This window comes from Anomalospiza imberbis, chromosome 18, assembly GCF_031753505.1.
Source record: "Anomalospiza imberbis isolate Cuckoo-Finch-1a 21T00152 chromosome 18, ASM3175350v1, whole genome shotgun sequence".
Classification (NCBI taxonomy): Eukaryota; Metazoa; Chordata; class Aves; order Passeriformes; family Viduidae; genus Anomalospiza; species Anomalospiza imberbis.
This window is the reverse complement of record NC_089698.1, coordinates 4,842,910-4,866,994: the sequence shown is the minus strand read 5'-3', so window position 1 is coordinate 4,866,994 and position 24,085 is coordinate 4,842,910. Positions and strand designations below refer to the sequence as shown.

Here is a 24,085-nt window from a genome sequence, read left to right as displayed (position 1 = left end):
AGCAGAGCTGTCCCGCACAGCCCCTCCGGTGTGCGTGTGCTTCCTCTGAGCAGCTTCATCCCTGGCAGTCCTAAAATGCACTTTGTTTTCCATCCTGGCACATTTTTTGCCTCCTGCTTGCTCCTGCCACTTCTCTGTGCTCCCACCAGCACATTCCCCAGCCCCGTGTGCTGCTGCACGGCCCTGGCATTGGTGTGTGCTGCAGGGTGAAAGGAACTGGAGTTTTTTCCACCCTGCTCCTTCCCAGACTCCCCAGCCTCAGGCACAGCTCCTGCTCCTGGCAGACAGTGCATCCAGCTCCACCACTCATCTCTTCCCTGCAGATCAACCTGGCTTTCAACCTAGCAAGAGAGCTGGAGAGGGAGTTTGGATGAGGGCATGGAGTGACAGACCAAGGAGGACTGGCTTGAAATTGAGGTTTAGATGGCACATTGAAAAGAAATTCTTCCCTGGGAGTGGTGAGGCCCTGGCACAGGCTGCCCAGAGAGCTGTGGCTGCTCCATCCCTGGAAGTGTCCAAGGCTAGGTTAGATGGGGCTTGGTGTGACCTGGAATAGTGGAAGGTGTCCCTGCCCATGGCAAGGGGTTGGAACAGGATGTGTTTTAAAGGTCCTTTCTAACCCAAACCAATGATTCCATGATTCTGTGATTCCTCAGCGCAGGGAAGCCCCCTCCAGGAGCACTGTCCCAGCTCCAGCCTAAACATTCCAGGAAATCCCAGCCCTGGCAGAACACAAGCACAGTTTTGGCAACAGCTGAGGGGAGGACACTGGCAGTGTCTGCCCCAGGAGGACATCTCAGGGAAAAGGGAGAAGGAACCACTGGAGCCAGGAGGCTGCCCACAGACTGGGCTTCTGCCAGGGTGTCGCTGGCAGAGCTGTGCCAAGTGCATCCCAGGGCTTTTCTCAGCCTTCTGGGCTGGGTAGGGATGCTGTGCCTGACCCAGGCTGGGCAGCGATGCTGTGCCTGACCTGGAGTAGGCACAGATGCTGTGCCTGACATGGGCTGGGCAGGGATGCTGTGCCTGACCAAACTGGGCAGGGATGCTGTGCCTGACCAGGGCTGGGCAGGGATGTTGTTGCCTCACCAGCCTCCAATGCAGCTGGCAAGGAATCAAGGGGTCCCTGCTGCTCCATGCCTGACCTCGGGGGTCCCTCAGCCATGTGACTGCCGTGGCACGACCCCACTGTGCCCCTCACCCGGCCCCAGGGAGGGGGAGGCCGTTGTGGCCGAGGCTGCTGGGCCCAGACAGAGCTCCATCCGCAGCACATCGCCTGAGGCCAGAGATTGGCTCTGGCTTTACGTCACCGAGGAGGAATGGCAGCATGAAGGGCTTTTTTTTTTTTTTTTTCCCTTCATTTTAATTCTCTTGCAATCTCTGTCCAAAAATAACCCAATCTCCCTCCCCCAGGAATGCTCTGCATCAGAGCCTTGGCTCCCTCGCCCCCTGTGCATTAGCCTGGCAGCTGCTGAGCAAAGCCATTATCGATGTCACAGCATAACCTTGGTTAAAAGCATGCTTGGGGAGGGCATTGTTTTGGGTGCGGAGGGGCAGGGACAGGTGGGAGGCCCCAGGTTTCCTCGGCCGGGCATTTCCCGGGGTGTGGGGTGGGGTGGGCTGAGCATCACCCTCCCTCCCTCCCTCCCTCCGTCCCTCCCCGCTGCCAGGGACACCTGGGGCTGTTGGCATCAGGGAATGCTGTTCCAGCTGGGGTATCCCGGCGGCGCTGCTCCTTGGCGAGGTGACAGTCACCGTGCTGCCTCCACGCTCTCAGGCAGGGCTGTGCTCAGGGTGTCCCGCAGGCACCCGGGGTCCCCCCGCAGGACCTTGCCCTGCCCACACCTAATGCTGGAGGAAAACCTCGTAGGGGCTCGTTTCTTCCCGCCCCGGAGCAGCTCAGCCCGGAGACGCTCCCAGGGAGCAGGGGGGAACTTTTCCCACCCGGCCCCGGGATCCTCCCAGGCTGTGCCTGCCTGCTCCGTGTGGGATGCAGCCGCCGTGGAGCCACCTGGGGGCAGGTGAGGCAGCCCCCTCTTGTACCCACAGTGGTCTCCCTGTAGTTTTGGGGAGCTGCCAGGTGACAGCCACAGGTTGTTGGGCAGCCGATGGTTGAACAGGGCACAGGCAGGATGAGTCCCCACAGATCCCCTGCCCAATGGGGCTGGGCTACCAGGACTCCCCAAAACTTTCTACATGTCCTGCGTGACAGGGCCAAGGGTCTCCAGTAGGGTGCCAGTGCCTCAGGGCAGCACCCAGACCCCCACCCACTCTGTGAGACATCATTGGGCTGGGCTGGCACGGGAAGGGGCAATGCTGAGTTCAGGGGGTAAAGGGGGAGCCAGCACTGGCTCCTGTGGAGCGACCCACAGAGGGGAGATGTTCTCAGGACCGTGCCAGGTCACCTCATGTCCCAGCAGGGCTCAGATGCCTCCATGCCACAGGAGCAGGGGGCACTGTGGGGCTGCACCGGGGCAGGACCTGGCACTCAGAGCCAAGCCAGTGGCTTTGGGCCACCATCCCAGAGTGGGACATGCAGCATGTCTGGCCCTCACCCTGCCCTGTATGGCTGCAGCCTGTGGCCAGAGTGCCTGCAAACTGGTTTCAGACATTTAAAAATACAGAACAATTGTTATCAATGTTATACTGAACGCTAGAGCTTCCCACGGAACTACTTTATCATGTTCAAAAATATTTAATCCCAGCAATTTTCACATTGTTCTTATAAAAACAGACATGTATGAAGGGAAATGAAATGCTTCGTACATTTTTTTGGCACATTTTTTTTCTCTTTTTTTTTCTTCTCTTTTTTTTTTTTTTTTTAACCATTACAAATTACAAACACACATTCTTTGTTTTGAAAGGAAAACCCCTAAATCCCAGCTGTACACCGCAGAGCTGCACCAACCACCCCGAGCTCACCCAGCCTCCCGCGCCTGCGATTGTTCTACAAGGACAAAAGAAGGACACCAGCAGCCAAGGACGTGGCGGTGGCTTCGCTGCCCTCCCCAGGGGCTGGCTGGAAGACAACGGGGACAGTGGTGGCCCTTTGGGGTCCGTGTCCCCACCGCTGTGTGGCTCTGGCAGGGGTGATGCAGTGAAGGATTGCAGGGGATGGCAAGGGTGGGGCTGAGGGGCCGATTTCTGCCTGTTCTGCTCCCCACAGAGCTCCTGTGCTGAAGCCTCCACACATCCCACCTGCCTCTCCTTCTCAACACCTCCACCTTCATCCCCTGCCCGGCTGGGGAACCCAGCAAGGTGTGGATCCGGGAGGTGAGGGGTGGGCAGCACAGCACGGCCCGCCGAGGCCCCTCGTGCAGCAGGACCCAGGGAGCCCAGCCCATCCTGCTTACCCTGAGATGCTGCCAGGGGGCAAAGAGCGACCCTCAGCCATGCCGGGTCGGGGTGTTCCTGGCAGGGTGACAAGAAGTGCTGCTGGAGAGGAACAACGGGCAGAGGGCAGAGAGGCACCGGCTGGGAGCTCTGCTCGCTCCAGGGTGGCTTCCAGGACAGCTTCCAGGGCTCCCAGCTGCGCTGGGCCGGCGGCTGGGTGGCAGTGGTTGGTGCTTCTCCACAGAGCATCACCCCGGAGTCCTGGCTCGCTGCCTCTCCACATCCAAAGCAAAGTGGGAAAAGAAAGCAGCACGTACCTCGTGTGTGCCAGGCTGTCCCTGCTCCCTGGCCGGCACTCTCCTGAGCCCTGCAGCGAGGACAGTCCCTGTGCCAGTGCCCCCCGAGCCCCCTGGGGCAGGGTCTCACTTTGGGAGCCAGGAGCTGCAGGATGGGACCCTGTGGGGGACCCTGGCTACCTCAGCTCCCAGCAATCAACCGCAGGCTCTTGCAATGGAGACATCTTTAATTTTTAACAACATCAGAACCGCAAAAATCCCCCTGCGTCTGTGTGGGCAGTGGAGGGGGACATTCTGCCATGGAGGGGGACACAGAAGTGCCCCCGTGCCCCCCTGGCCTCACCAGGACCCAGCTCTGCCCCGGCTCCAGCTGCTGCCTGTGCCCAGGGCTGAGCAGCACACCTATCGCAGTTTAAATAGAATAAATACAGTGAAGAAAACAGTAAAATCTTCAATAGAGAGGCAAAAGGAAAGACAACAGCAGGTCCGGGGGTCCAACCAAACTCCACGTGGTCTCTGGATTAGTTACTGAGGAAGTTCTATGAGAGCACATTAAGTTCGCTGCTGGAGACTCTCTTACCGCTGTCCTTATATCGAAACCTCGTATTCTCGTGTTTCCTGCAAGCAAGGGAAAGCCAGTTGAGGGCAGCAGCTGCATTTCAGGACCATCTCCCCATTCCCAGGCAGCGAGAGAGATCCTGGGTGTGGTTTTGTTCCCAGGGGAGTGATGCCCTCGCAGCCAGGGCGCCTCAGCCCCCTGTGCCTCCCAACGCACATGGAGGGACTGGTGTCCCATTGCTCAGGGCTCCCGCAGAGCCTGGCTGGACTCATCCCGTGGCTGCCCAACCAGCCAAGTCCCTCAGAAGTGTCCCTAGGGAGGACAGGCACAGCAGGACTCACCCCTGTCTCATAAATCGGGTTGTCAAACTCCGTTTCTACCGTGATCTGGCTGTAGGGGTGGGAGTACATGAGGGGCAGGCGGAGGCTGGAGTAGTACCGACACCTGCGGGGAGAGGAAGAGTCACGGACTGATTCCAGAACCACATCCCCCCACTCCAGCTCCTCCCAGCGCCCCGGGCAGCCCAGAGCACTCCCAGCACCATGCCCGGGGCGTGTGGCTGCCGAGGCCGATGCTGAGCCAGCCCTGGCCGTGCCCCCGCTCTGTGCCAGCCGCTGCAGCCCCACCTGGTGAGATAGATGTACGCTCCTCCCAGCAGCAGGGAGATGATCAGCACCGGGATGAAGATGGCCAAGGCCATATTTCCCCCCTCGAGCGACGTCTCTGCAGCAGCTTCTGCTACTGAAAGGACAAGATCTATTATGTTGGCATTTGCAGGCACCGTGTGATCCCCTTGCTGCCTCTCCCCCTCCTCCCAGGCTCCACCAGGATCCTGCACATCCGGGAAAGCCATGCCACTCACCTTCAAGAGCATGTTCAAAGCTGTCTTGGTTCACTGGAAGAAAGATGGAGAGTTACTGGTCTGTAGCTGGGTTTGACTGGGTGCTGGCAGCTGTTGCATGCTGGGAAACCCAAACCTGGGATCTCCTGCCCCATTTGGTCCCAAACCATGCTGTGAACTCCCAGTTTTTAATAAGCTCTTGGTGTCTGTAAGCATCAGAGCCCAGATCCAGAGAAGCTCCAGCTCTCAGCTGAGTTCAGCTCTCAGCTGAGTTCAGCTCTCAGCCAGGGCTACAGCCAGACCAAGGTCCCTGGGCTATCCCAAGCTGGGATCAGAGGTGTTGGCTGTCCCCTTGGCTCCCTCCCCTTCCCTGTTACCTTTGCAGATGGGCAGGGGGCCGCTCCAGTGGGATGGCTGGCCCAGGATGCATTTGATGGTCACCTCCCCCATGAGTTCAAAGCCTTCATAGCACATGAAGGTCAGGGACTCTCCTGGCAGGTAGAGGCGCTTATAAAGAATTTGGTACCCATTCTCTGGCAGCCCTGGGTTATCACAGGCCAGCGACTCCTCAGCTGAAAGGGAATGAAACACATCCAATTAAGCCTGAGGGAGAGAAGGAGCCTGGGGGCAGTGAGGAAGCACCCAAGCTCTCACCCCACTCTGTTTCCAGGTAGCTCAAGGATCTGCACCACCCCCCACAGGTGAGCAGGGTCCTGGCTGCAGGAAAGTGCTACCCAGAACGCCCAGAGAGGAGCTGGACTTCAGGGGAGCAGGAGAGACCACCCAGACTTACAGACGCAGTGCGGGAGCCGCGAGGTCCAGATGGGGGTCCCGGTCTCGCGGCTGTAGCAGGTGAGCAGGGAGCTGCCCTCCAGCACGAAGCCGGGGTTGCAGGTGTACTGGATGGTGGTGCCCACCAGCAGCACCGGGTCTGAGATGAGGCGGGTGGAGTGCTCCACCTCCCCCGGGTCCGTGCAGTACATAACTGGGGAGAGAGGATGGCTGAGGGGAGCCCCTCGGAGCTGGGAGACGCTCGGAGCTGGGAGCCCCTCAGAGCGCTGTTACAGGGAGTGGGACGGGGACAGCAGCACCTTCCTGTGGGGCACTTACTCTTTTCACAGAAGGGGGGGTCACTGCTCCAGCTGAGGTCCCACTGGCAGGTGAGGGTGTCACTGCCCACGATGTCATAGCCTGGGTCACACTGGTAAGTGATCTTGGCCCCTCTCACCAGTTCTGTGTGTGACGTGGTCTTCCAGCCATTCTGGATCTCAGGCAGATCAGAGCAGGAGTCGTTGCGGGACACCTCTGCAGCCAAGAGGGGTTCTGGCTGTCACCCACCGAGCAGGACCCATGGCACAGCCCTCCCCAGAGCCACCTCAGCTGGACACATGGCTCTTCCCAAGGGTGTGTCCCTCCCCACAGCTCTCCAAATGGCACAGCTGGTCTGTGGGCAGCATGCCCTGGGCACAGGGAAAGGGCAGCAGTGGGGGACAGGGCCTCTTTGAAGCCTCCCCAGCCCTGACCCTACAGGGCTGGTGAAAATGGGGCAGTGCCTGTGCTGGGGTCAGGATAACCTGGGAACAACAGGCAGTGGGTGCAGGAGAGGTGCCAGCGCCACAGTCACAGCACAGCTGGTTTGCTCACGGGAGGATTTGTACCCTGCTTCCCCCAAGCTGGTTTGCTCAGGTGAGGGGTTGTGCCCTGCCCTCCCCAGCCCTGTGTGCTGCAGAGCACCGAGAAGAGCCCTGCAGCCTCCCAGGTGCTCTGCATTGCAGCTCGCTCTGGTTGTGGTAGCCAGGGCTGTCAGCAGTGCAAGGAAAACATGCCTGGAAGGAGTCTGGCACGGGAAGCAGGGTGGGGGAGAGGCAGCCATGGGGATGGAATGCCTCTCTCAGTCCTTGTCCCTGCCGTGGGCACCCACAGCCCCAGCCTGGCAGGCACAGCTGCCCCGAAGGACCGTGGAACAGATGTCTGCAGGAGCTGCTCTGGAGCACAAAGATGGGAACATCCATCTCAGGAGCCCACCCAGGGACTGGCTGCAGTGACCACCCCTGCCTGACAGGGTGTCTGTGGGGATCCTGCATCCCTGTTTCCAGCAATTTCTTTCCCTCTGGGCCAGACTAGGGCTAGCAGGGACCAAACCCACCTTGCTGCCAGCCTGAAGGAGGGGACACATACAGGGACACCCCAGAAGTGACTGACCCAGAGACCTGCAGCTGGACTGGGGATTCTGCAGGAGTTTCAGGGTGGGATAAGAAGGGGGTGCTGGTCCCCGCTTCCAGACCCTGCACCTGGACAGTCTAGGCAGGCTGCATGTCACGTCCTTGCACCAGCACCCTGCTCCCCGTACCTATATAGTTCATGATGAATCCTTGCCCCTTGCCAAAGATGAGCCCAGCAGGGTCCGAGTGGAACTGGATGGTGAGGTCGGGGCTGGAGGAGTAGAGTTTCTGGGGGCCGCTGCTGCCAACGTACTGCCCCAGGATGCGGGAGGAGAGCTCGTCCCCATCGTAGATGGTGAGAATGTCGCTGTTGGTGATGTTCAGGCTGAGAGGAGAGTTTGGTTAAAGAGCAGCGTGTGCCGGGAGCCCAGGCAGGACACAGCAGTGTCCCCTCAAGGGGCAGCCAGGTGACCTCCCTCCGGGTCACGTCCCTCCGGGGCGTTCGAGGCCGGGCGGTGCCGGAGGCTCCCGGCACCCCGCGCTTGGAAGTGCCGGTCCCGGCGGAGCCGCGCTTGTCCCCGCGGCCACCAGAGCGCAGTGGCGGCCCGCGGATGGCGGGGACGGCCGGGGACACCGGGCAGGGATGGCTGTAGCCTCCGTCCACTCCGGGAATGCGGCTGCCCTGGAGCCGAAGGGGATGGGGGGGGGGGGCTCGCTGCTCTCCCCCCGCTCCAAGGCCAAGGGCAGGAGATGGAGGCACACGCCAGGGGACACACGGCTCTGGTGCCGGGAGGGTTCTCTGGGTGCCCGGGGCTGGCAGCGTGGGTGAACCGTCACATCGACCCCAAGGATGGGCAGTGACACCCCTTCCCCGCTCGCTGTCCTGCCGTGTCCACGCCCCAGCAAGGCTCCCCAGGGCTGGGAGCACAGCCGGCACCAGGGCCCTGCTGCTGGGTGGCACAGGAGGGACTGAGGCAGGGACAGCCCATCTCCCCTCCCCTGGGAGAGGAGAGCACCAGGATGCTCCTAGCTACACAGGAGATGCCTGAGCTGATCCCCAAACGTTTTATCAGGAATGTTCTTGGAGGGAGCCCAGCTAATCCCCATGGCAAGCTGACATTTGTAGTAAATCTCTGCTTTCTGTCAAACACAATTTTCTCAGTGACATTTATGCCTGATGACTTCAAATCACTTGGCCTCCAGTTCTGCTCAGCCCCAGCACCCACAGAGCTGGGAGAGGTGTGCTGGGAGCTCTGACTTGGGATTTTATGGGGAGCTTTAAAATCTTTATGACTCTAAGCCTCTACTTGAAACACGTCCTCCTCTTGAAATCCCAAAATAGCATCAAAGGAGGCTTCCGCTGCAGCAGCAGCATTATCATGCCAAGAACTCAGCCTGGCATTGGATCCCATTCCCCTCTGACCCCAGCACATTCAGCCTGGGCTCGATGAGTGGCACTGCTCCCTTATTGCCTGTATTTCACATTCAGCCCAAAGATTGAGCTGTTTCCATCCCATGGATGCCTCTGGGCTCTCCTAACCCCACGTGACCCAGCTCCTGACATGCTGGTTCTCACCCCAGTAGTGCATGGCCACGTGCTGCTGTGGCACTGCTCCCTGTGGAGAATTCCAAAGCCATTGGAGCAGCAATTCACTGCTGCTGTAATGGTGCTTTGAACTCAGAGATCACCACTCAGTCCTGCCCAGGGTGCCAAGTGCATCAAAGGGCATTATGGAAGCACTGAGGGGGAGAACAGGGCATGGCAAGGCTCTTCTCTGTGAGGGTGGTGAGGGCCTAGCACAGGTTGCCCAGAGAAGCTGTGGCTGCCCCATCATTGGAAGTGTCCAAGGCCAGGTTGGAAGGGGCTTGGAAAAACCTGGGATAGTGAAAGGTGTCCCTGCCCATGGGAGATCAGCTCTAAGGTCCCTCCCACTCAAAGTCTTCTGGGATTCTGTGATTCCATGGTGGAGGCGAGGGGAGCAGGATACTGCAGCAAAATGAGGTGAGCACTGCTGGGGCAGAGACAGACACTGAGCTCCTGGGCTACTCACAGCTGGATGTCCAGGAAGAGCCGTTTCTCCTCGCCCACATGGATCCTCCAGATGCAATCCTCCCCTTCTGTGTAGGGCTCCGGCCAGTTGGGGGACAGGATCACCCCAGCCACGGCAGTCAGCTCCCCTCCACACGTGGCTGTGGGGGCAAGGGGTAGGCAGGGCCCAGCAGGGAGCCAGGGGTGTCACCCCACACCCAGCAGTGCCCATGGGCAGGACTGACCTCGGCACAGCGGCTCCGTGTCGTTCCAGTAGGGGTCCCTCATGTTGATGCACTCGATGACGGCAGGGCCCTGCTCCAGGGAGTGCCCGGGGTCACAGGTGAACTCCACGGTGGTGCCCAGGTTGTAGGTGGGGTCGGAGGTGGTGAAGTTCCCGTTCTGAATGTAGGGTTCATAGCAGTGGCCCCGCTCAAAGGCTGGAAGAGATCCCTGTTAGCTGTAGGGACACGGAGCTTCTCCCTTCTCACTGAGCTTCCCCAGGCCCTGCTGGTGTCCCCATGAGAACCTGACCCCTGCATCCCCACCTGCGTGGATGGCCTCTTCCACGGAGTGTTTTGCAGGCAATTAGGATTTGCAACAATTGATCTGTTCTGAGCCATGCAGGCCTAACCAAACGCCACTCCCATGGTGGTTCAGCACTAGGGATGTGCTCAGGGCACTGCCAGGAACTGTGTTTCCCAAGCTGGGGATGCCAAGCCATCCACTCAGGGATTGCTCAGGGCCACAGGGCTCCCATGGGAACAATCCTGCAGTGGGACCCACTTAAATGACAACAGAGCTACAGAGGGGCACCAGGCCTGCCCGTGCTGGGGACAGCCAGCACCCTTCCTGCAGCCACGCGTCTGTAGCTGCCCCCGGGGGCTGGGTGTTGTGGCTGAGCCAGGCACTGCCCTCGGGTCCCAGCACGGGGACACAGCACCTTCGAAGCGGATGTTGAAGGCGGTGGTGGCTGCGGGCTCCTCGGCGAGGAAGTCGATCCTGATGGAGGAGCCGTCGCTGATGACGCCCTCGAAGGGGACGCTGTCGGCGCGCAGGGAGTCGTAGAGCACGGCTGAGCGGTTGGTGTCCCCGCTGTACACCACCATCCTGCAGGGACACGGGGCATGGCACATGGGACAGCGCCCCTGAGTCCCACCCGGACACAAACGGGATGAGAGGGAGCAGCTGGGACAAGCTGGGAGCATCCAGGTTTTGGTATATTCTGGGGTTGTCTCTCCAAGATAGACATGGAGGGGATGGAGCATGTCCAGGAAAGGGAATGGAGCTGGGGAAGGGGCTGGAGCACCAGGAGTGGCTGAGAAAGCTGGGAAAGGGGCTTAGTCTGGAGAAAAGGAGGCTCAGGAGGGACCTTCTGGCTTTGTACAACTCCCTGACAGGAGGGGACAGCCAGGGGGGTCAGGCTCTGCTCCCAGGGAACATGGACAGGAGGAGAGGAAATAGCTTGTGTCGGGGAAGGTTTAGATATCAAAATCTAGATTTGGATATCAAGGATATCAAGGAAAAGTTATTTCCCAAAAGGGCTGACAAGCATTGAAACAGGCAGCCAGGGCAGTGGTGGAGTTCCCATCCCTGGAGGGGTTTAACAGCCGTGTAAATGTGGAGACATGGTTTAGTGGTGGCCTTGGCAGTGCTGGGGGACAGTTGAACTCAATAATCTCAGAGGGCTTTCCCAACCCAAATAATAATTCCATTTTTCTATATTTAGTGCCCAGTAAAAGGCCCTGCTCCTCACGCTGTGCAGAAGAAGCCCTCTGGAACCCCCTGAGATCTCTCAACAGTCCCAGGGCTGAGAGGAAACAGCTCCTGGAGCCTCACCTGTCCTTCTCAGTCAGCAGGAGCTTCTCAAAGTGCAGGTGCAGCTTTTGGCCCAGGGGAGCCCCGATGGCCCACACGCAGTACATGCTGCCAGACTGGTTCCCGCTGTAGCTGGGGGACAGCACGCGGCCAATGGTGGCATTGTGGACTGTCCCTCCACAGGGAGCTGCAACACAGAGCACAGCCCCGCTGGCATGGGCACAGTGGCATTTGTGCTCCCCTCTGCCCAGCTCTCCTCAGAGTGCCCAGCGCACAAACCTCTTGCCTGGCTCTGCTTTGCTCTGTCAGTACGTATTTATACTTACAAATGCATATTCATACTCACACACACACATAAAATCTTAATTTCCTTTCCCTTTGCTGCCTAACGAGGGGACAGATTCTGCTGTCACTGCCTGACCACCTGTGGCACCTCAGGCCATGCTCTGTGCAGGGCTGGGCATTGCTCCACACCCCCCCAAGACCACATTCATCTCATGGGGCAAAGGAAGGGACTCATGTTTTCCTCAGTGGGACCCACTTTCCCTCCATGGGGCTGGGATGTGCAGGAACCTGAGCAGATGGGCTCGGGGCTGCTCCAGTGCGGCCGGGACGCGTTGATGCAGGTCAGCATGCGGGGGCCCTGCAGCTCGTAGCCCAGGTGACAGTGGAAGTGAGCGATGCCACCTGAGTGCAGATCCATCACTGTCACTTCTCCGAAGTCAGGTCTCCGTGGGAAGTTGCAGCTCAGCATAAACACTGGAACAGGCACACATTGGGAGCTCAGGGCTCAGCTGCTCCCAGCCACCCCGTGGGGACATGCTGGATGTGCCCACATGTCACACAGAGCAGCGGCAGAGCACCACCAACCCCCCATTGCCGCCGCTTCCCCACCTGTTACCGCTCCTGCCCAGACCCAGTTTCTATTTTAAAAATAATTTACTGGAACTCATTTATTTTTTAAAGCTCTTCGAGGTAAAAAATAGACTGGCAGTGTGAGTGTGTGCAGGAGGAGCTGCTGCACGGGGACAGAAACGGAGCAAGGCGGGTGTGAGAGGCACAGCCAGCACCAGGGCTGGGGACATCGGGGCACACTGAACCCTCTACCCTGGGCACAACACCTCGACCCGCCCCAGCCCGTGCTCTGAGCATGGGCAGGTGGTGAAACAGGAGTGTGGCTGGTCTGTGGGGGCACAGCCCACTGGTTGGACCCTGCAGCCAAGTGGGACTGACTCCAAACCCCCCTACCCACGTCAGGGACACACCCACCCTGGTAGTGGAGCTGGAAGGTCCCCACCACGTCGTCCTGGAAGGTGCGGAAGTAGACGGAGATGGTGTTGGTGGGGCTGCGGATCACCTGGCCTTCCACCAGAAGGGTCTGGTTGGCCAAGACGACCAGGGCGTCACCATCCACGCCACGGATGGACAGCACCTCCCCGTCCGACAGGTTCACGCTCTTCACCTGCAAGGAGCAGAGACCTGTGAGCTGTGGGGGCAGAGCGGGGACCCCAGAGGTCACATCCCAGCCCATCACACACACCCGCAGAGCATCGCACCAGCCCAGTGCTGCAGCAAAACCAGGGCACTCCTCGGGGTTTGGTGATCACCACTCACCCCGTGCACCAGGAAACCTCCCTAGGATCCCTCACCCCACTGGGGAATGCTTGGGGAGCCACACAGCAAGTGCATCTAATGAGTAGTTCCAAAAGGCTTTAATTATTATTTGGAAATAGCTGAGCAGTAACCTCGCATTTACATTTCACGTCCATTTAGCTTAATAAATGGGCTCATATTTCAGCAGAAAGATGCTCATCAAACCGTTTGTTTCCCTGAGTGTGCGAGGCCCGGGGCTCTATATTTAGCACCAGCCCAGCCGTGATTGGGAGCGCTCCCGACGATGTTGTGACTGCAGGGATTTGTGGCTGTTGTCACTGCTGTGCCCATCTCCCCCTGGCACACGGGGCTGGGATGTGCCCTACTCCAAGGGCACTGCATGGAGCCACCCCCAGCCCTCAGCATCCTGAGCCTGCTCCTGAAGGAAGATCCCTGGAAGAGTTCATTCCTCGCTGCAAAGCTGGATTAACATCCCCAGGTTGGTTCAGAGCATGCCTGGGTTCACCCCAGCCCATGTTTCAATCCAAGAGGAGCTAATTTTGCCTTATTTTTCCAGCTGGGTCCTGGCAGGGAAAAGCATTTTCTGGAGCATGGGCCACATGCAACTCTGACCCCCAGTGTGCTCTGGGTCATTTCTCCTTTTCCAGATATTGTCCCAAAAATTGCCCCCCCAGCATGGCCAGCACACACTATGGCTGGTGGGATGGCGCAGATATGATTATTAACAAATGGGATGAATTAAGTGTTATTTGGGTGAATTATTTGGAGTCCAGGGATCCAAGTGGGCTCCATAGACAACAACAATTTCCCCCAGCTTCCACTGGGACAGAGCTTTGCTTCTCCAGCTGGGTCTGGATCTCTGCAAAGATTTTTCCAAGGTGTTTCTATCAGATTTTGTTCTGCAATCGGTTGAAGCCAAATCTGTTCCCCAGCTGGTTCCCTCCAGTGCTGGTGGCAACCACGCACATGACACAGAGCCAAATCACTCTGGGAAATTGGGAAGGGGATTTGGGGGAGCAGCTGGAGCAGGCAGAGCTCTGCAGAAGGGAGGAAGCTGGGGAGCAGTGCTGGGTGTCATGGGACACACACACACACACTCAGTTCCACTGTCATCCTCCCCTCGGTGAAGCCAGGGGAGCAGGGTGTCACCACAAGTGCCATTCCCTGTGCCAGTATCAGGCTGGCATTCCCAGAGGAGCCTGGAGTAACCAGTGAGTGCAGACACTGCCGTGGCCCTGTGCCAGGGACCGTCAGCCCTGCGAGAGGGACCATATGTGCGAGCTCCTGCCAGGGGCTGGGAGCACGGGCTCTGACTTCAATCACAGCCTGCACCCACAGCAGCTCCTCCAGAGCCTTGGGAAGGCAGGAGGGATCCTCGAGTCAGCCTTCCAGCCTCGCTCACCCACTGGAAAAACCTCTTTAGGGAAATTCAATTTCCTGCCAAGAAGATTGAAGAATTTTAAAAATAAATACAATTTCACGAAGCATTCGGAGAGCTGGCTGCTCCCAGCTCCCAGGGCTGCCGTGGCACAGGCAGGGACACAGCTCTCCCTGGAATGCTGAAAGGGGTGCAGGGAGGGGCAGTGAGCTGACCAGGGAGCCTGAGCTCTCACACAGCTCAGGGCAGCTCCCAGCCTGTCCCGGGACCATGCCTGACATCCAGGCTTTGCATCCACTCCTCCCCAAAGGCAGATTTCCCTGCATTGAGTGAGGGTCTGGCTTCAAAGGAAGTGGAGTGTCCCTGTGTCCTCCTGCATGGCTCTCAGTGCTTGCAGGAGCAGTTTTGGGCAGAGCTGGAATGCCACAGGCATTCTGCCACCACCAGGATATCGCACAGCCCCTGCAGGGAGAGTGACTGCCCTGCAGGTCCTGTCCCAAGGGCTTCTCTTTGCTCCTGCAGATGCCTTTAATGAGATCCCCAGGGTAAGAGGCAGCACCTCCCCGCTGCAGGAGCTGGGAATCAAATCCAAACCCCTCTTTGGGACCCCATACCCCACAGCCCGGGTAATCCAGTGCCTTCCCTTTGGAATTCACCTCGGAGCCCCGAGGCCACAGTGCTGCAGCACAGGGCACTGCCAGCTGCAGATGAGGCCATGCTCCACCAGCACCGACCTGCTGTTGTGATTTAATTTGTCTGAAACGCTCCAAAGCATCAGCAAAGCAAAATGCAAAGCTTGGGGGGTGGAGAGGCCAATTTTATGCTCCATTAAAACCTCAGCTCGCAAGGGAGTGAGGTCAGGAGTGGTGTCACCTGATGGATTATGGACAGAGGCGAATTTCCAGCAGAGCAGCCTGCCTTTAGCACCCTGTGGATCTGAGGAGACAGTTGCTGTGTCCAGTTACTTTTCCACTGCCATGGAGAAGTGGCTGAGCTGCTCAGACTCTCCAGTGCTCAATCTGCACCACTGTTGCTCCCAGGGCAACCTCCCCACCAGGGCTGGAAGCCACGGTGGCCTCGCGGCCTGGGGGCCAGCCCCTGCCTGCGCCCACCAGGGGGACAGCAGGGACAACCCCGCTGGAACTCCAGCTCCTTTTAATGCACCCTTTTAATTACACAAATTCAAAGCAAAGGGATTTAAATTGGATGCAAATGGTGACATGAGAAAACACAAGAAAGGATTGCAGGCAGCATGGAGACCCTGGGCTGCTTTCACCTGTAGAGGGTTTGGAATGTGCAGAGGTCTGTGCCCTGCTTGCAGCCTCACCAGGCTGAGGGATGCTCATTTTGGGGGCAGCTGATGGTGCAGTGGTGCACATCATCTTGGTGAGACCCCCTGCTCTGACGGGTGGGCATTTGCTGGGCACCTGCACCAGCCAGAGAAGGAACCTGGACTGCCCTCCTGGGCTTCCTGCACCCTCAGAGCCACCCAAACCCCTCGCAGCCAATGGGGGGTGCAAGGGCAGGGAGCTGGTGCCCCCATCCCACCAAATGCCTTTTTAACAACCTGCTGCCAGCGCCTCCTGCTTAAATTAATTGCGTGACATTTAAAGAGTTTGATCATCGCTGACATTCAGGATGTTCCAGCTCCCTCACAGAGTTCATTTATTACAAAGCCTCAGAAAAAAAAATCTATTTTTTTCCCTGGAAAGGGCTATTTTATCAAGTGAAGATGCCCAGGGCAGAGGTGCCCAAGGCTTGGCATCATGTGCAGCAGTGAACAGTGGGTCTGGCTGTGGGGACACCCCAAGGCACAGCTCACCTGGAGCTCGACGCCGTAGCCGGTGTAGACGGTGACGTTGTAGGTGCACTGCAGGTACCCATGCAGGGGCAGCGGGGGGTAATCCGTGGAGTCGATGTAGCCCTCGGGGTCGTGGAAGCTCATGCTGCAGAGCACTGAGGGGACACACAGCAGGATCACACCGAGGGCACTTCACTCCCACACCCCAAAACCCAGCACCGCAGTCCCTGCCCCACCAGTGAGCCCACGGAATTACAGAATCCCAGAGTGGTTTGGGTTGGAAGGGACACTGAAGCCCAACCCCTGCCATGGGCAGCGACACCTTCCACTAGACCAGGTCGCTCTAAAGTCCATTCAGCCTGGCCTTGGACACTTCCAGGGATCCAGAAGCAGCCACAGCTTCTCTTGGCAACCTCTGCCAGGGCCTCCCCACCCTTACAGGGAAGAATTTCTTCCCAATATCCCATCTAACCCTGCCCTCTGGCAGTGGGAAGCCTTTCCTTGCCTAAATTCCCTCTCCAGCTCTCTTGAAGCCCCTTTAGGAACTGGAAGGAGCTCTAAGCTCTTCCTGGAGCCTTCTCCCAGCTCTCCCAGCCAGGACAAGTGTTTCATCCCTCCAATCATAAAGTGCATGAAGAGCAGAAGATTTTAGGCAGCCCCCAATCCCGGGTGGTGGCCTGATTTTGGGGGGGCTGCCTAAACACAGGCGTGCTGTGCTCCCTAGCAGTGCCACAGCCCCGTGCCCATGCTCAGCTCAGCTCACCCGGGGTGGGCTCCGTGGTGGTGACGGTGGTGGTGACGATGGTGGACGTGGTGGTTTCCTGGTTCTCCTCCAGAGCAGAGCCGTGCGCATCCCTCTCCGCGCCATTTGTTGGGATAACGGCAGCGCCAGCGGGAGCCGTGGTCGGAGCCTCTCCAGCATCCCCCGTGCTGTCAGGGAAGGGCTGGGGGAGGGCTGGGGGCAGGGTGGAAGGGGAGATCTGCAGCGTGGGACGGCTGGTGGTGGCCTGCTCCACCCAGGGCAGCTCTGGGGGACTCTGCTTCGTGTCCTCTGCTGGCACCCGCAGCCCTGGGGTGGCCGTGGGGAGCCTGGAGCTCCGTGGGCTGGCTGGGGAGGCAGTCCCAGGGGGCCCTGCCAGGGTGGGCTTCAGCCTTGGGTGCTTCCTTCCTGTGTTTACTTGCTTTAGAGTCGGTGGCTTTTTCTTGACAGGGGAAGTTTGTTTGGCATCAGGTCTGGGGCCAGCGGTGGCTGTAGGCAGGAGCGGCATGGTCTCCTCTGGGGCCGGCAGGAGGTTGAGGGCAGTGCCCTGCCCCAGCTCCCCAGCTCCAGGGTCTGAACTCACAGCATGCCCAAAATCCTCAGCTCCACCAGTCAAACCCATGCCGTGCCCAAGTTCTGCAGCTCCACCGCCCATCTTGTCCAGGGATTCATCTGCAGCCAGAGGGTCCGGGCTGGCCGGCACCAGCGCTGCCCCGGATCCGCCGTCTGCAAGAAACAGGGAAAAGTGGGACTTGGGCAAAGCTGGGCACGAAATTAGACATTCCGTGTGCTGCTGGCGTGAAATCAGCCCCCTGGGAAGCTGTGGAAACACCCACCACTTCCCAAAGAAGGAACGACCGGCCCCCACAGCACAACGCACCCACCTCGGCACAGCCCCCTCAGGCACCGCCGTGTTGGGCAAACCCAACCCAACATTTGTTGGGAACAGGGATGGGCAGGAAAGAGCCCGTGACCAAAGCCACCCTGCACCGCTCTGGCCAGGGGAGTAATTGCATAAATACAGATTTATCCCCCACCGTGGGGTGACCAGGCTGTGATCCATGGGCTGGAATTCCCCGTGAGCTCTGTGAGCTCCAAGCGCCCGAGAGTCAACATTTTCCATGGAAACAGCAGTTGCCAAGGAAAGCACTTAATGCACGGTACTTAAAGACCATAATTCCAGCCCCCTCATGTCCCTTGGAGCCTGTGGGATGCGGGGTCTCTGTCCCTCTGTGGGCACAGGGGGTCTGAAATCCCCCAGCCCCACTGCTGGCCTGGGGCTGCCCAGGCACTGACTGAGCCCTAGAGCAGCTCGAGCTGCTGTGACGTGCCCGTGGTGGCAGCCAGGACATGTGGCCACCACAGCACCAGCTCTCCACGGGATGGGGGCTGGACCAGCAGTCAGGGTTTCCTTCCCGAGCAGGCTCCAGGTAAACCTCGGCTCACCTCGGCAGTGCGGGTGTTTTAAACAAAAGCACAACTCTTGGGTTGCATTTAACTTGATGTTTTCTGTTTCAAATTCTGCTAATTAAGGTAGGACTGGAATGAAAAGGGGGGGAAAAAATGGAGCTTTTGCATGTGAATCCTGAAACACAGGGACACTGTGGGTGACGCTGCCCAGGGGGCCCGAGCGAGGGCACAAGCAGCCTGTGCAGAGGGACTGAGCAGCGCTGAAAACTGACTTTGCTCCATCTTCTGGAAAATAGAAGCAGTTTCTGGCAAGAACCAAAGCTAAGGAACACAACAGGGAAAGGCAAAAGCTGGCGAATTAGCCTGAAGGATGGAGCCGCCAAAACTCTGGCAGTCCCTACACTGCTCCTGGGTCCAGGAGAGTCCTTGGACGCTCTGCTGGTGCCTGGGCTGGTCCTTTGCCCCTGGGACAGAGCTGTGCCTGCCCCAAGCCACTTCACCCTGTGCCACCACCCTGCTGCAGCCACCAGCAAACCTGTCCCAGCCCCGAGGGCCTCCTGGCCTCTCCTGCTGTTTGCCACAAGTTAAAGCATTAATTCCTTAATTAGCAAGTGGTTCAGCAAATCCATCACCGATTCCCTGAGCGCATTAGGAGACATTTCACACATATCATCTGCAACCATCAGCTTGTGTCAGCTCTGAATAATCTCCCCCCAGGAAGGCTGGGTGCCTCGGTATCCCCACACTTCTGGTGGGGCAGACCAGGAGCTTCCACACCCTCTGCTTGTTTCTCGGTGCCTCTGCTTCCCTCTCCATCCCACCTTGGGCTGATCTCGGCCTCTATGGGCACCCTGCCATGGGCTGATGGGGGGGAATGTCCCCAAGGCCATGCCAGTGGCGGATCTCCTTCCCTGAGAAGTTTTGCAGGGCTCTCCAGGGCTCTTCTCTTCCTGTCCCACACCAAGCCCGGGAGGAGCAGTCGGTGTTTGCTCTCCCATGGCTCAGGTGACAGTTTTAGGGCTCTGCAGCAAAAGGTTCTGTCCATGATGGGACAAGATGGGGCTCTCAGACGGAGAGGAGGAAGCACAGCCCTGGGAGGGGAAGGGGCTCGCTGGCTGGTAGGACACAGTGGGACATTCTGGGATATTCTAGGATATTCTGGGACATTCTGGGACATTCTGGGACACTGGATCACAGGAGGACAGTCAAGAATCCCAAGTCCTTAAAGCCGATGCATTCCCAAAAACACCAACCCAGGATCCCGGGGTTATTTGTCATGTGAACCCTAATTCCTAATGGATTGTGCCTTTAAACCATATTTTATGCTTTTGGAAAGCTGTCTAATTCCTTATTAGATCCTTTGCCAGGATGCATTTACTCGATTCTGTCCTTAACAAAGCATGAAATAAAACACTCTGTAAAGCGACTCCGTAATGAGACACTAAACACGCTGCAGTTTGTAAAGGGCAAACGCATTCCAGGGCGGTGGAGAGGGCGGAACACAGCCGGGCTGGAGCAGGAGAGGGCACAGGGCATCCGGGATCAATAGGGGCTTATTCCACACCGTCAGAAAGAGAACTGATTGTCGATCTCAGCTCCTGATTGATCGCCACCCCCAAACCCGAGCTGTGCTCCAGCAGCTCCCTGGGCTGCCAGGCCCTGCTCCCTCCCCAGGGGCCTCGGTGCTGCCCCAGAGCCCCCAGAGCCCCCTCAGCCCCCACAGCCCCACAGCCCCACAGCCCCTACAGCCCCACAGCCCCTACAGCCCCCACAGCCCCACAGCCCCTACAGCCCCTACAGCCCCCACAACCCCACAGCCCCCACAGCCCCACAGCCCCACAGCCCCCACAGCCCCTACAGCCCCCACAGCCCCCACAGCCCCCACAGCCCCACAGCCCCACAGCCCCACAGCCCCACAGCCCCCACAACCCCCACAGCCCCCACAACCCCACAGGCCCACAGCCCCACAGCCCCCACAGGCCCACAGCCCCACAGCCCCCACAGCCCCCACAACCCCACAGCCCCTACAGCCCCACAGCCCCTACAGCCCTACAGCCCCCACAGCCCCACAGCCCCCACAGCCCCCACAGCCCCACAGCCCCCACAGCCCCCACAGCCCCCACAGCCCCAGAGCCCCCACAGCCCCTACAGCCCCCACAACCCCACAGCCCCACAGCCCCTACAGCCCCTACAGCCCCACAGCCCCTACAGCCCTACAGCCCCCACAGCCCCTACAGCCCCCACAGCCCCTACAGCCCCACAGCCCCAGAACCCCCACAGCCCCCACAGCCCCCACAGCACCCACAGCCCCTACAGCCCCCTGCCCCCTCAGCCCCTACAGCCCCACAGCCCCCACAGCCCCCACAGCCCCACAGCCCCACAGCCCCTACAGCCCCAGAGCCCCTACAGCCCCCACAGCCCCCACAGCCCCACAGCCCCACAGCCCCTACAGCCCCTACAGCCCCCACAGCCCCACAGCCCCACAGCCCCTACAGCCCCTACAGCCCCCACAGCCCCCACAACCCCACAGCCCCACAGCCCCACAGCCCCACAGCCCCACAGCCCCCACAGCCCCCACAGCCCCATAGCCCCACAGCCCCACAGCCCCTACAGCCCCACAGCCCCACAGCCCCACAGCCCCTACACCCCCTACAGCCCCACAGCCCCACAGCCCCCACAGCCCCCACAACCCCACAGACCCACAGCCCCCACAACCCCACAGACCCACAGCCCCACAGCCCCCACAGCCCCTACAGCCCCACAACCCCTACAGCCCCTACAGCCCCCACAGCCCCACAACCCCACAGACCCACAGCCCCCACAACCCCTACAGCCCCACAGCCCCCACAACCCCCACAGCCCCCACAGCCCCTACAGCCCCACAGCCCCACAGCCCCCACAGCCCCTACAGCCCCTACAGCCCCACAGCCCCCACAACCCCACAGGCCCACAGCCCTACAGCCCCCACAGCCTCCACAGCCCCACAGCCCCACAACCCCTACAGCCCCACAGCCCCCACAGCCCCACAGCCCCACAGCCCCACAGCCCCCACAGCCCCACAGCCCCACAGCCCCCACAGCCCCATAGCCCCACAGCCCCACAGCCCCCACAGCCCCCACAGCCCCACAGCCGCCCAGCCCCTACAGCCCCCACAGCCTCCACAACCCCACAACCCCACAGGCCCACAGCCCCCACAGCCCCCACAGCACCCACAGCCCCATAGCCCCTACAGCCCTACAGCCCCCACAGCCCCCACAGCCCCCACAGCCCCCACAGCCCCACAGCCCCACAGCCCCCACAGCACCCACAGCCCCTACAGCCCCCTGCCCCCTCAGCCCCCAGCCCACCCATTCCTGCCTGGAGCCCATTTGGGAAGCAGAACTGAGTATCCCCACCCTTAAGGAAGGATTGCAGTGGGTTTCCACGTTTGCAGGGCCAGGAAGGGATTTAGTGAGATCCTTTCCACACTGATCTGATTTCCAACAGCCATTCCACCACCTCCAAGGTCCATGGGGTGATCATGGCCACACAGGACCCTCCCCAGCTGCCAAACCCCATCCTGCTCTGCACAGGTGATCAATCTGGAGCTGCTGGAAGAGAAATGGTCACGTTTGACCGTGATCTAACCTGGAGGAAATAAACACTACTGAGATGCACAAGGGGTTTATCTTGTACCTTGATCAGGACCTCTCTGAGGGCAGTTTGGCACTGGAAAGCCTTCTCCAAATCCATGGAAACCTCCTTGGTGGCCCTGCAGCCCTGCCTACCCCCGAGTGTGGCACGGGGGGCTCTGTGCTCTGCACAGCAGCTGCTCCTGCAGGCTGGGCCAGGCAGGGCCGGGACAGTTTGGAGCACAAAGTGACTTTAGCACAGAAGGACAGCTTGTCTCCAGGACTATTCTGGGCCGCGCCTGGGTGTGTGCAAACACTGCAGGAAGCTGCACTCCAGGGAGGATGTCTCCAACCAGCCTCAGCCCCCACAGTTTATACTTAGGCAAGGCGGAAGCGCCGGTGCCGAGCCTGGGCTGTGTGTGGGAGCTGCCAGCGGGGCACAGCCCCATCCCAGGGCTGGGGTGGTGGCACCAGGCTCTGGAGAGGCAGCAGAGCAGGAGGGGTGGCAGGGCAGCAGCTCCCAGAGCATCTCCTCTCACCCAGACACAGCACGGGGTGTTGGCAGGGCACCAAGCACCCGCCCACCTGAGCAGCAACAGCACAGAGGCACCAAAATCCTCCTCCCCAGCCCCAAAGCTTCATCCCCATGCGAAAGGGTCCCCAAAATCCTCCTCTCCAGCCACAAAGCTTCATCCCCATGGGAGAGGATCCCCAAAATCCTCCTCCCAGGCCCTAAAGCTTCATCCACATGCGAGAGGGTCCCCAAAATCTTCCTCCCCAGCCCCAAAGCTTCATCCCCATGCGAGAGGGTCCCCGGGACCCCCAGCCTGGCCCATGTCCCATGGGCAGCCGTGGCAAACATGCAGCTGCTGTTCCAGAGGTGACTGGCACCAGAACCTGATTGCCAAGATACCTCAGCCAGAGGGGTTTAGAGGAATTAGAGACCTGCAAATGCCTGATAAAAGGATGCTGGAATAATCACAAAGGCCTCGTTTTCCTGCTGTGCTCCTGAAAGAGCCAAGGCAGGAGTAGCCCTATCACAGCTCCCATTACTAATGCCGATGGTATCGCCGTGAGCACTCGCTCCAGGAAGGGCAGCAGGATTGCTCCAGCTCAGGAATCACTGTCCAGAAGGGTTTAGGATCTGATTGTAGCAGAAATGAATAAAGCTGATCCAGGCACTATTAGTGGTGGTGTTCAGCTCTGCCTGTGTGACAGGCTCAGGCGCATTCAAGGGTGCTGGGCTGATCCTGCCCAGAGACGCTGCTGGCATCATATCCAAGCCCTCGTGGGGAGCTGGGATTTATCCTTCACTGCGCAGCACCTTCTGCCCACAGGCTGAGCCCCTGGCGTTGCCATTCCCACATGGTCGATGCAGGAGGGTTGGCAGGAGCTGCTGTGCACCTCTGTGCAGGAACGGGATCTCTCCTGCTGGGGATGGGTTCATCCAGATCTTGGATAACGCAGGGAGGTCGAGGCCAGGTCCTGGAGCAATCCTTCATTACCGGGGGGCTGGGGGGAGGGAAGGGGCACCCTGGGCACCTTCTGCCCTCCCACCTCTTCCCATGCCGACCTCCAGCGTGTGCAACATCCTCAGGGAGGAAATCAGAGGGTTTGGGTGGGAAGGGGCATCTGAGAAAAAGCAGGTTGTGTCCATGAAAACACTTGGCTGTGATTGGTTTAGTCTCAGATTTTAAAAGCTTTTGGCCTTGAGTCTTGAAGAGCAGAAAAACCTTAATTGAAACAATCTTTCATTTCCCAAATGTCCCCGCAGGTGGATGCAGCCTCTGCCTCCAAGCAGGAGATGCGAATCCCAGGTTTTCCTGCAGTTACAGTTTCAGCAGATCAAGTTTTTCCAGCAGGAAAGGAAAAAAAAAAAAAAAAAAAAAAAACCAAAAACGTTTTCCTCAAGAGCATCCTGTCAGCTCCCCCTCTAAGCAAATAAAACCGTGGCAATCCGATGTGGGTGAGTCATCCCCGTGGGAGCTCCGGGAAGCGCAGCGGAGCAGGGGCTGCCCGCGGCACCGCGAGCTTCGGAGCCGCTCTCCTGGCGAAGGTGAGACGGGGACGGGAGGGCTGTGCATGGATTGCAGCCGAACATTCCCCTTGCTGTTGGAGAAAACGGACAGCTGCTCTCCTCTCCGCCACAAGGATGAAGGAGAGGTGCCTGTCCCAGTGAGGGTGACAGCCTGGAAATGCTGGGAGCCTCCAGACCCCAGTGGGAAACCCTGGACTGTTGCATGGAATAATTAACGGGAGATAATCCAGAAGAAGAAAGATGATCAGGTTTTGCTCAGGAAGACAGTGCAGCGGAGGCCAAGAAAGTTTGGAGCTGCTTTCCTCCCATTCCGGGGGACACCTGGCTGTCCCTCCTGGGCTGTCCCTCCTGGGTTGTCCCTCCTGGGCTGTCCCTTTGTGCCACATCCTCTGCAGGGCAGGTGTGACCAACACCTTCTTGATTTGATGCTGCTCTGGA

General features: G+C 59.3%; 1 protein-coding gene across 2 annotated transcripts in view; it reads right to left on the bottom strand.

Moving 5' to 3' along the window:
• Positions 1–2,672: 2,672 nt before the first annotated feature.
• SEZ6L (seizure related 6 homolog like) overlaps positions 2,673–24,085 on the bottom strand; it is a 38,478-nt gene continuing 17,065 nt past the window's right edge. Inside the window, exons 2-17 of one of the 2 annotated variants that reach the window (XM_068208662.1) lie at positions 16,592–17,314; positions 15,850–15,983; positions 12,305–12,497; positions 11,609–11,794; positions 11,057–11,222; positions 10,161–10,327; positions 9,463–9,657; positions 9,240–9,378; positions 7,377–7,573; positions 6,137–6,331; positions 5,820–6,011; positions 5,404–5,598; positions 5,048–5,080; positions 4,812–4,923; positions 4,527–4,629; positions 2,673–4,244 (exon numbers count right to left, since the gene is read on the bottom strand). In XM_068208662.1, coding sequence (XP_068064763.1) covers positions 4,215–4,244; positions 4,527–4,629; positions 4,812–4,923; positions 5,048–5,080; positions 5,404–5,598; positions 5,820–6,011; positions 6,137–6,331; positions 7,377–7,573; positions 9,240–9,378; positions 9,463–9,657; positions 10,161–10,327; positions 11,057–11,222; positions 11,609–11,794; positions 12,305–12,497; positions 15,850–15,983; positions 16,592–17,314 — 2,960 coding nt within the window. In that variant the 3' untranslated portion in view covers positions 2,673–4,214. Of the gene's footprint in view, positions 4,245–4,526; positions 4,630–4,811; positions 4,927–5,047; positions 5,081–5,403; positions 5,599–5,819; positions 6,012–6,136; positions 6,332–7,376; positions 7,574–9,239; positions 9,379–9,462; positions 9,658–10,160; positions 10,328–11,056; positions 11,223–11,608; positions 11,795–12,304; positions 12,498–15,849; positions 15,984–16,591; positions 17,315–24,085 lie in introns of both variants that reach the window. The other variant, XM_068208661.1, reaches the window with a different exon arrangement.